General features: G+C 52.5%; 1 protein-coding gene across 1 annotated transcript; it reads right to left on the bottom strand.

The window, feature by feature from the left end:
• Positions 1-1,282: 1,282 nt before the first annotated feature.
• On the bottom strand, positions 1,283-2,709 carry LOC149345850 (uncharacterized). The gene has a single exon (XM_089541210.1). It carries the CDS (start codon positions 2,707-2,709, stop codon positions 1,357-1,359), a length of 1,353 nt encoding a protein of 450 aa, XP_089397336.1. The 3' UTR covers positions 1,283-1,356.
• Positions 2,710-11,732: the final 9,023 nt, after the last annotated feature.

Genomic DNA, 11,732 nt, shown 5'->3' with positions numbered 1-11,732 from the left:
GCTGGCGCAGAACAGAGTCCAATGGGTAGCACTTTGAATTCATAAAGGCCGTCAGGTGTCACGAACGCCGTCTTCTCTCTGTCCCTTTCGTCCACTTCGATCTGCCAGTAGCCATTCTTAAGGTCGAGTGAAGAAAAATATTTAGCGTCACGCAGTCGATCCAAGGCGTCGTCGATACGTGGAAGAGGGTAAACGTCACGTTTCGTGACACGATTCAACTTCCGATAATCGACGCAGAATCGCAAGGTGTTATCTTTTTTCTTCACCAATACCACAGGCGAAGCCGTCCGCTCGTGGACGGCTGGACTACGTTGTCTGCAAGCATTTCTTGCACTTGGGATCGTATAGCCTCCCGTTCCATCGGCGACACTCTGTACGGATGTTGGGATATGGGGCTAGTCTCCTCGATGACGATGATGCGGTGTTTGGCTACCGGGGTGCGCCCTACCTTTGATGTCATGGCGAAGCACTCTGCGAAATCGCGAAGGAGCTCTAACAAGCGCTGCTTCTGACCCACCGACAAGCCGGAATTAATGTCCACGGCAGACAGAACGGCTGCTGCATCGCGTCCGTCCGGCGACGGTAACTCCAGAGCACATATTTCTGCGGGCTCAACGAAGTCGGTAATGTATGCGACGGCCGTTCCTTTCGCTGGAACTCGGTTCCGAAGTTGGTGATCAAGAGTGTCGCAGAGCGATCCCGTAAGTGAACAAGCCCTCTTGCAGCGCAGATTCCTTTCTCGAGTAGAAGGCTGGCGTTTCTCTCTGCCATAACGTCTCGATCACCGGGCGAGTCACTTTGCACGGGGACCATCATGCTGCACCGCGGAGGCACCGTCACGTCATCAGCAGCAATACGCAGGGCGGGCATCCTGGTGTCGTCTGGGTTGGCTCTTTCAATTGCTTGCGTCGGCGAAAACGTCACGCGCGGCTCTTTTAAATTGATAACGGCGCCGTTAGTCTGTAAAACGTCCAGGCCGAGAATGACATCGCGCGAACAGTGAGGTAGAACAACAAAGTCACAAACAAACAAATCCGTCGATTGTGACTCTCCCCGTACACCGGCCAACAGGGGTGATTAGGTGCCCACCAGCTGTGCGAATTTGAGGCCCAGTCCACGCGGTTAAAACCTTCCTCAGTTCCTTTGCTAGCTCGTTGCTCATAATCGAATAGTCCGCTCCCGTATCAACCAATGCCGTAACTGCTAAATCGTCGATATCGACCGGTAAGCCCGAAGCTGCACATCCTTTGTGATCGTCACGTGTCCTGGTTTGATAGCCGTCGTCTGGTCGGGAACGCGATGGAGGATGTTCGGCTGTTCGCTTGTCAGCGGCCTTACCTCCGCAGGCCGCTGGGTCTAGTTTCCCCGGCGAGGACTCGGTGAGCGGCTGAAACGGCTTGTCGACGGACGGGGACTCGGCGAACGATAGCGGGTAGAGGTTGGTGGGCGGTAGTCAGGGCGAGGGAAATCAGTGTGATCCCGGCGCGTTGACAGGTGCTCCTCAATTTCGCGGGGCCGTTCGCCATTGAGCTGACAGGGGACTCGCGGATGAAATCCACGAATTCCAGCTCGGCGATAAGGGCACCACCGCAAGATATGGCCAGCCTCACCGCAGTGGTAACAAAGGGGCCGCTGGTCAGGTGCCCGCCACATGTCCGTCTTCCGCAGCCTCGATTCGGCCAACACAGGGACAGGCGGGGGCCGCGGCTGGAAAGCAGATGGGCTTGCGCTCCAAGGGCTGAGGTTGCAGTCCTGCCGGAGTACCGACGCGTACGTCTGGCGCGGGGGCGTCGGTGTAAGGGCAGCAGGGGCAACAGGTTCAGGGACCGCCTGCTGCACTTCCTCTCGGATAATTTGTGCTAACGACGGACACTGCGGCTGCGACTGGGCAGAGAGGTGCATTTTGTGCAGCTCTTCCTTGACGATAGATCGAACCAGCTCCCGCAGGGTGTCAGCGGAGTCGCTGGAGGCTGGCGCAAAGTCCGCAGTACATACGGTGTTCACGGCGCGATTGTAATAGCGGGCGCGTTGTTGCAGGGTCTTTTCGACGGTAGTGGCCTCCGACAGAAACTCCGTAGTGGTGTTAGGTGGGTTTCGCACAAGCCCAGCGAATAGTTCTTCTTTTATCTCGCGCATCAGGTGGCGCACTTTCTTGTCCTCGGCCATGTTTGGATCTGCCCTTCGGAACAGTCGTGTCATGTCCTCATAATACATTGCGACGCTCTCATTGGGTCGCTGGTTCCTTGACTGCAGTGCCGACTCAGCTCGTTCCCAACGGTCGGTGTTGACGTAGGTCGCCAGCAACTGGCTACGGAACCGTTCCCAAGAAGGAAACGTTGTCTCGTGGTTCTCGTACCACGTCCGCGCCGAGTCGTCAAGAGCGAAGTAAACATTGTGCAGCTTCCGCTCCGCATCCCAGCCGTTGTACCTGGCAACGCGCTCGAACTGGTCAAGCCAGTCCTCCGCGTCCTCAAACACTTCGCCATGGAAGGTCGGCGGCGTTCGCGGCTGGAGTACCAGGAAATGAGCAGCTGAGTTTCCGTTGTCAGCCATAGCTGCCGCGTCTCCGTTGTTAGCCATAGGTGCCGCGTCAGTCCTGCGCGTCGCGGCTGGAGCCCTGGTCTTATAGGATAACGGGCCGAACTCTGGTGACTGACCTTGGAGTCGGCGGCTCACACTGCGATGAATCGGAGTCAAATCCGTGTTCATAGACACCCTTCGGGGCACGTAGATGTTGGAAAGTACCCAGCAGGTCTCCACCAAAAATGTAACGAGGACAGGACCGTCACAGATCACAGCTTCAGCGATGTTCAGCGCACAGCAGGGCACTCACAAGATGGCTGTCCGAACCACACATGCACTTCGTCTTCGTCCACCGACACACGCACACTTCGTCTTCATCGTCGGCGCGCTCCAATGAGCACGCGCCAATATATTGCAGGCAAAGAATATTAGAATATGTTTCGTGCCGAGAGTAATCAGAGAGATAAAGGATTTTTTGCTCAACGGGGAGACAACACAATACAGACGACAACACGGGTGCTTACTCCAACTGTTTAATCAAGGGACAGCATACGAAATATATTGCACTCGCAGCGCATGCGCACGCGTACAAGGCACCCAGATACACCATGCATCACCAGCGTTATCACACACCAGAGAGCTGCACTCTCTAAGTGTGATGAAGTATTTGCTCTGTGACAGTGAAGACTGACACCTGTGCAACTGGTTACAGTCCAGATTCAATGTTAAAGAACATCCTTAATCCAGCAGCATCCTTAATCAGCTGAAGAATTACGCAGCCTTCAAAAACGACTAGGTAAACAGAAACGAATAATGGGAAAAAGAGAAAGTTAGTTACCCTCAAGTGAAAATGACGTGTGCTCTTTTCAGGAATGAGTATGCTATAATACATTCAATATATGAACTGCGTGCTATGTTGTCTTGACTTCTCTGGAATTTTTCAACATTATTCAGAATTGTGAAGTTCAACAGATTTTTCTTATGAAGCTAGTGAGATTGATGTATGTCATATTTTATTGATGTGAGTGTTGTGTGTTCGAATGATATTCTGTGGTAGTGGAAACCAATATAAAATTTGTGATATGAATTGTACAGCTGTTTGGTTTGGTTTGGTTTATGGGGTTTAACGTCCCAAAGCGACTAAGGCTATGAGAGACGCCGTAGTGGAGGGCTCCGGAAATTTCGACCACCTGGGGTTCTTTAACGTGCACTGACATCGCACAGTACACGGGCCTCAAGAATTTCTCCTCCAAAGAAATTCTAGCCGCCGCGGCCGGGATCGAACCCGCGTCTTTTGGGTCAGCAGCCGAGCACCATAGCCACTGAGCCACCGCGGCGGCGTACAGCTGTTTGTGAAAGACTGAAAAGAGAAATATGTTTTTCTGCCGCATCGCCTTTCTAGTCCCAAATACTTTAGTGCATTTTGATTAGTGGGGGCCATTGTCAGCTTTGCTCCAATTGTCGAAGTTGACGTGGAAAGAAATTGCCTCAGTTATTTAAATCACGCCAGTGCGCAATTTATACTGGATGCAAATAAATTCTGGAGGTATACCCACGAACATGCTTTTATTTCTTTCGATGGCACCTCAAAAGGAGGTGGACGGGCTGAGTGTGGTGACGTCAAAGGAGGAGTGTTGAGGTCTTCTCCTAGTCAAGGTGGTTCTTATGGAGCTCAGGAGCACACACCTTTTGGGCTAGTTGGTTCATAGCAGACACGTACAAGCGCAAACAAACACGGACAGAGAAGACCTCGTGTTGTCTAAGTCTCTTCTCTGTCCATGTTTTTTTGCGCTTTTACGTGTTTGCTTATGGAGCTCGCTTCTCGTGCCGACGGGACACGCCGTTCGGCTGCATGCCATCTTACATTCTAGCACTCCGGCCAGAAAATCAGTCACTTGCTTCATCGTGCCGGCCTCATACTTTTCGGGTGCGACAAACTGGTGACCTGGACGTCCGCTGGAACACCCGCCCCTCCATGGGCTTTATTAAGCGTTGAAAGTTGGGCTAGTTGGTTGGTAGTACTATTGTGATACATTCCAGCGGCTAAAAAGACAGGGACGAAGATAGACGAGACAGGACGAACGCCGGACTTCAACTGAGGTTTATTTCACAAACAGCGATAATATACAAAAGGGGGCGCAAGGAAAAGTAATCCGTGACAAGATTAACCCATAATCAAAAAAAAAATACAGAAGGCTCCTTTGCCATGCCACTCATGTTTTCCACATCGGCGCACCTACTATTTATCGCCTACCCGGCTGAATCCACCCGTTTGCCTTCAGGTAATCTATTTCTTTTTTGTGTAGCGCCACAGAAGGGCTGCTGACGCAGTTTTCTTTATCATTGAAAATACTGAACGCTTCAAAAATTTCTCGGCTCTTTTGAGTCTTAAATCTGCGCATCACACTTGTCCTCTCTAAAAACGCCTTGCATGCTGGCTTGTGTGAGCAACGGCGAATGTGGTCAGCTAGGTGACCTCCGCCAGATAACGAATGAGCTGTCCGGCGATGCTCTAGCAAGCGTTCGTTGAGGCAGCGTCCCGTCTGTCCGATATACCGTCTGCCACAGGCGAGGGGGATACTGTATACAACACCAACTTCACATTGGACAAGAGGTTTGATGTGCTTAATTTTGCACATAGGCCTCTTTTTGGCGTCATTCACCAGGCGGCACATGCGTTCCAGCTTTTCCGGGGCCGAAAATACTACACGCACGCCACACTTGTTGCCGACCTTCTTGAGGCGGTGTGAGACCTGATGCCAGTAGGGCACAACGACAGGTCGCTGTTTGGTACGTGCATTTTCCCTTGGCTTGCACCGCCCACCAGATTTCACCTCGCGAATCTGGGTTTCCACCACAGATGCCACAATTTCTCCTGGATACCCAGCCTTATCCAATCGCCTTAGTTGGGCATGGACGCTGTCACACACTTGATGTTCGCACGACTTGGCAAGAGCAGACCGGACGCAATTTTTTGCTATAGCTCTTTTCACGAGCTTGGAATGGGCCGAATCATAGTTCAGAATTTGTTTCTTCGACCCTGGCTTATACTGCCAGCACACACGCGTTTCTTCAAAAATAAGGCACACATCAAGGAACTGAATGCGACCTTCCTGCGGTAATTCGTGAGTGTACTTCATTCCGAATGCATAATTAGCAAATATTTCCAGAATGTTGTTCACATCGATACCTCTATCCTGAGCATCAATCACATTTACTACCACCAGGTAGTCGTCAACATACCTAAACACTTTCTGCACGTTGGCGTTGTAAAGGGACGCCTGAATACGCTTGTCAATACTAGATAAAAATATATCACTTAAAAGTGGTGCTAGGCAGGAGCCTATGCACACTCCTTCTTTTTGGATGAAATGGCGCTCATTAAAGGTGACAAAGGTAGATGACAAGTAAAACTTTAAAAGCTCTAAAAAGTTGTCGGTGGATAACCCTGTCCTGTTCTGAAAGGCCACCGGCCCAGTGTCTTCAATAAAATTCCTTACAGCGCGGAAAAGTTCAGGATGAGGTACAGAATAGAACAATTCTTCAATGTCAATAGAAAACGCGAACATTTCTTTGCCTGAAGCTTCAGATCGAGAGAAATAATCAATAACATCGTTAGAATTCTTAACCAGAAACGGATCTTCTAGCGGAATATCTCTAAGGTGCTTCTGCAGGAACCTGGACAGGTTGCCCTGCCAAGACCCTTTTTCTATCACAATAGCCCTAAACGGTACACATTCTTTATGTGTTTTTGCCGAAAAGAAAACACACAGTGATTTTTCATCTGCAGCGTTGATGCTCTTTCTTAGTGAATCCAGGTTGAGTTCTTCACATCAAACAGTAGCCATATTCTTCGCTTTAGCTAGCGACGCTGTTCTGGGAACGAAATTTTTACACATTGCCTCATTTGCTTTTTGCGTAAACAATGTTTTTGGCATTACAACAAAACCACCCTGTTTGTCCGCAACCAAGAGAGAAATATCTTCGCTCATCAGGTAATTAACGGTAGATCTAACGGGGAGATTGGCGGCAAGCGCGACGCCCCTATGTCGTAAGCAATCTACTCCTTCTGCAATACATCGATCCTGGTCATCTGGGCTTGCTGCTGCCGCCACATCTCTGACAGTGGACAGGAACCGCACGGCATCTTCTTTAGGCTCAACACAAAACTTTGGGCCTTGGCTTAGCACTGCTTCGACCTTTTCAGGCAAGGAACACTCACCGATGCAGGTCACTTTGTTAGCTGCGGATTTCTTCCGCACTTGTGCTTTCCTCAAGGCGCACAAATTTGCAAGACACACATTCCACAGAAAATCCGTAGTCCTTGCGGCTTCACGAGTAAGCGTCCGGAAAAGCGGTTCACCATTCTGGCCAGACATGTGCTAAGCGGTGAAGCTGCGCAGTTGGTTTTGCAGATGCCTGATCTGTCTCCACAGCTCGGAACGCAGAACCTTCATCATCCTTCTAGCATGCCGCGCAGATGGAAAGCACGGTGTGAAGAGCGAATTGACGCCAGGTAGAACGAGGTGGTGGTCAAGAGCAAACGTGAGTTCCCTTGCACGACAAGTGGTCACGGCTAGAAGATTGACGAGCGTCGAAGAAGGATTCACACACAAAAAATGAGGGGTCACAGGGCCCATTGTACTAGAAAGTATGTCATTAAGCGTATAAAGTTGGGCTAGTTGGTTGGTGGTGATACATTCCAGCGGCTAAAAAGACAGGGACGAAGGTAGACGAGACAGGACGAACGCCGGACTTCAACTGAGGTTTATTTCACAAACAGCGATAATATACAAAAGGGGGCGCAAGGAAAAGTAATCCGTCACATGGGCAAAGCCGACGACAACGCCTCCGACATGCCCGGGGACGGATCCTCCAGCGCAGCCTCCGTGCTGTCCTTTCGCCTTCCCTGTTCTCGGCCGCCGATACTCAGCTCTAGCTCGCTCACGTCAACAGCCAGTTCACTATTGGCCGCGTCACCAGCCAGGCGCATAAGTCTCATCACGTCGCTGTCGCTACCACCTGAGATTGATGCCGAAGTCCGCGGCCTCCTCATAACTCCGCCCGCCTCGGCCTCGTTTGACCCGTTGGCTGCTGAGGTCATCAAGCTAACAGCCGTCTGGGAACATCGCCGCCAGTAGCAGCTCATATCCTCGGAAGAAATAGGGGACCGCAAGCATACATAGTTGCCTACACAGCAGCTCCTGGGTGACAAGGCTGCTACCTTTTACCAAGCCTCCCTGCGTGAGTTTTTCCTTCAGCGCTTGGCGTCGTCGGTTCGCATGGTGCTTGTGCCCACTCAGGGGTTGTCTTTGGAGAAGCTTGCTGAGGTGGCGGACTCCGTCATGGACGTTTCCTACTCCGCAATTTTTCTCGATGCAGTCTCGCAGCCTGCCACTCCGCCTCATCTCTTCCCTCCTGCGTGGACCTTCAGAGCCTCCGTGACGACTTCCACGCCCAGATCGCACGTATCTCCGACCAAATCGCCGCACTGTCGACTTCTCGCTCTCTCTCATCTTCCAGTTTCCAGACGTCACCTCGCCGATACAGTGCTACCCCACCTCTTCGAGGTGTTTTAAGTGCTGGTATCACCGCACCTTTGGTGAAGCAGCGCGTCGGTGTACCCCACCCTGTCGCTGCCAGGGAAACTTCCCACAACACCACTAGAAGAGGCAAGTGGTGTCACCCTAGGGACCAGCCGCTTATTCTTCATTCGCGACTAGAACTCGGGCCTCCGTTTTCTCGTTGACACCGGAGCAGAGGTGAGCATCCTCCCGTGCAGCCTTACATCATCACCTTCTCGCTTTCTGGCCCATCGCTCCACACCCCCATCGCTACGTGCGGCGAACATGCTGTTACACTCAATTTGTGCTTCCGACGTGTGTTCCGATAGGTTTTCCTCGTCGCGGACGTACGCTACCCAATCCTCGGAGCTGATTTCCTGCGCCGCTACAGTCTGCTGGTCAACATGCACAGCAAGCGTCTCGTGGACGCCGCGACGGACCTCTGTGTTCAGGGCCTCCGTCTTCGAGAACCGCTTGCCAGTATACCCAACCCGCACCGGTCCGCCTACGAGATCCTCCTGGATGTATACCCTTCTCCCCTCCGTCCTTCCAACTTCTTACTGCCCGTCAAACGCCAGGTCACGCATCACATCGTGACCACTGGCCCGCCCACAGACGCTAGAGTCCACCGCCTTACAGCCCACCGTTTACAGATTTCCCGCAACGAGTTCGAACACATGGTGGCGCTCGGCATTATCCGACCTTCATCTAGCCCATGGCCGTCCCCTCTACACATGGTACCGAAGAAACCCCCAGAGGAGTGGCGGCCCTGTGGCGATTACCGCGCTCTCAACAACGCTACAGTTCTGGACCGTTATTCCCCACCTCATAGGGCGGATTTCACCGCTGCGCTGCATGGCGCCACAATTTTGTCTAAAATCGATCTCGTCAAAGCCTACCACCAAAACCCTGTAGAACTATCCGATGTGCCCAAAACTGCAATCATTACACCATTCGGCCTCTGCGAATACCTCCGCATGCCATTTGGCCTCCGTAACTCTGGGCAGACATTTCAACGCTTCGTTGACACAGTTAAACGGGGTCTACCTTTCTGCATGGCCTACATCGATGACCTCCTCGTATTCAGCCGCGACACAGAGCAACACTTGCAACACCTCCGGCAGCTGTTTAAACGTCTCTCTGATTACGGCCTGATCATCAACAGAGAAAAATACGAATTCGGCAAGTCGGTGCTCGACTTCCTTGGTCACCGTGTCAACCGCTCCGGCATCCGGCCTCTCCCATCAAAAGTCCATGCCATTCACGAATTTCCGCAGCCTACCTCAATCCGCAAGCTCCATGAATTTCTCCGCCTTATCAATTTTCATCGCCGTTTCATCCCTCACTGTGCTGCACTCCTCACACCATTGAGAGACATCCTTCAAGGAAAGAAAACGAACTCTGCACAACTGACATGATCTTCAGCTGCTCTGGATTCTTTCCAGGCCGCCAAAGTGAAACAATCCCACCTCGCCTTCCTTGCCCATCCGCGCCCTGAGGACGCTTCGGCGGACGCTCTGTCGCGTGTTACTGCTTCCCTCGCCTCTGCTGCTCCATCACCGAACATCGATTTTGCCGCTCTCGCAAAAGCGCAGCAGCATGACTCGGAAGTTATGGACCTTTTGGAAGTTATGAAAATTCTCCTCCCTTCGTGCTCCGTCCCCATCATCTGCGACACTTCGGCCGGCACTCCGCGTCCTTTGGTCCCCTCTGCTTTTCGTAGGCTTGTCTTCGATGCCCTCCATGGCCTTTCCCATCCCGGAATTCGCGCCACGCAGCATCTTCTCACAAAACCTTACGCCTAGCCCGGCAACAACTAGGACGTGCGCGCCTGGGCCCGTGCCTGCCTGGCTTGCTAGCAGTCTAAAACTCAGCAACACACAACCTCTCCCTTCGGCTCGCTCCCTCCGCCGTCCGCCCGTTTTGACAACCTATCTTGGGTCCACTGGACATCCATATCTTCTTACTTGCATCGATCGGTTTACTCGCTGGGCCGAAGCGTTCCCTCTGCCTGACGCCACCAGTGACACCATCGCCAGAACATTCGTCGCCGGCTGGGTCTACCGGTAAGGGGTTCCCTCGACCATCACTACTGACCGTGGTGCCCAGTTTGAATGTTCCCTTTTTATAACCTTCTGAATTTACTTGGAACTTCCCGAATTAGAACTGCTGCTTACCATCCCATCGCCAACGGCATGATCGAACGTTTCCATCGTTCGCTAAAAACATCCCTCAAAGCCCAACTCAACACTACCCACTAGACTGCCTCCCCTACCACTCGTTCTGCTCAGCATCCGTTCTAAATGAAACAAGATCTTCGTTGCAGTCCGGCAGAACTTGTCTTCGGCTCGCCTCTGCGTCTTCCCGATGAATTTTTCTTATGCACCGATTCGTCCACAAGTCCCAACCTTACCGACTACATGACGGATAACCGCCATTTTTGTCGTCATCTCCGAGCGCCATATCTCCGACGCCAGTCTCGGCCATCTTCACACGTTCGATCCGAAATAGCGACTTGCACACCTGTTTTTGTTCGCCGAGACTCTGTCCTCAAGCGGCTTCAGCGCCCCTACAACAGCCCATTCCGTGTACTCGGAAGAGCAGCGAAGTTCTTCACCGTGGACATTCATGGGCGCACTGATACCATTTCAATCGACCGCTTGAAGCCAGCCTTCACAGAAGACGCCCCGCCCACTGGGCCTACATGTGCGGTTTCTCTGCCCCAACGGGCCGGCTGCTCCCCTCCGCCATCCTTCCCTGCTACTCCTGAGCAGCGGAAATTATCGTTCCGGCTCCCAGCTTCACCGGACTCCTTTACTAGCGGGGGGTACTGTAGCAGCACCAGCGGCCTTACTTAGCAGGAGCGGCACCAGCCGCAGAAGACGATGACGTCGAAGTTCCTCCGAGTGGAGCTCGCTTCTCGTGCCGGCGGGACGCGCCGTTCGGCTGCACGACATCTTACATTCTAGCACTCCGGCCAGTAAATCAATCATTTCCTTCATCGCGCCGGCCTCATATTTTTCGGGTGCGACAGATGCATCTTTTTCGGTAAGCCCTTGCATACCATCTTCAGTAGCTGTGTTTTCCTATCCAACGCGCAGCTACCCCCCCCCCCCCCCCCCCCCCCCCCCCCGCATGCGGATCTTCTGTAGAATGTTTCTCCCAGCCCCTGTTTTCGAGAGCCTAGCCATCTGCATCGTAAGATGCGCCTTCTTTTACTCATACAAGGTGTTGTGTGCCCCCAGGCCCATTAAATATTCCGTCGATATATTGTTAGTAAACTCAGAGCAGCCTTGTACGCTTGCCTGATAATAGCCCCAGCCTTACCCTCTCTCTGGCGCCCTGCTTAAGGTGCGGAAGCGCATACACCACCGTCCAACAATGCCAAGCTGCAGAAACGGTCGAAAAACCACCGACTGGCCGCAGGAACCGGCAGGAGTGGCCGTAGGAACAGCAGGGACCGCCGGCCGCAGCTGAAAATAGACAAGATCTAGTCAAACAATGGAGCTGAGGAGAAAACAGCTCAAGAGGTTAGCATATGGGGCGTAGGTTCTCTATGGACAGCTTCTTTCCCGGCTGGAGATTAGAAGTGATTTTAGCATGTTTGCACTCAGGTGGCAGCTCTACTTCACGCCAGCATTTATT

This window comes from Amblyomma mixtum, chromosome 4 (assembly GCF_055824585.1).
Source record: "Amblyomma mixtum isolate Tamu chromosome 4, ASM5582458v1, whole genome shotgun sequence".
NCBI lineage: Eukaryota > Metazoa > Arthropoda > Arachnida > Ixodida > Ixodidae > Amblyomma > Amblyomma mixtum.
This window is presented reverse-complemented; position numbering and strand designations above follow the sequence as displayed.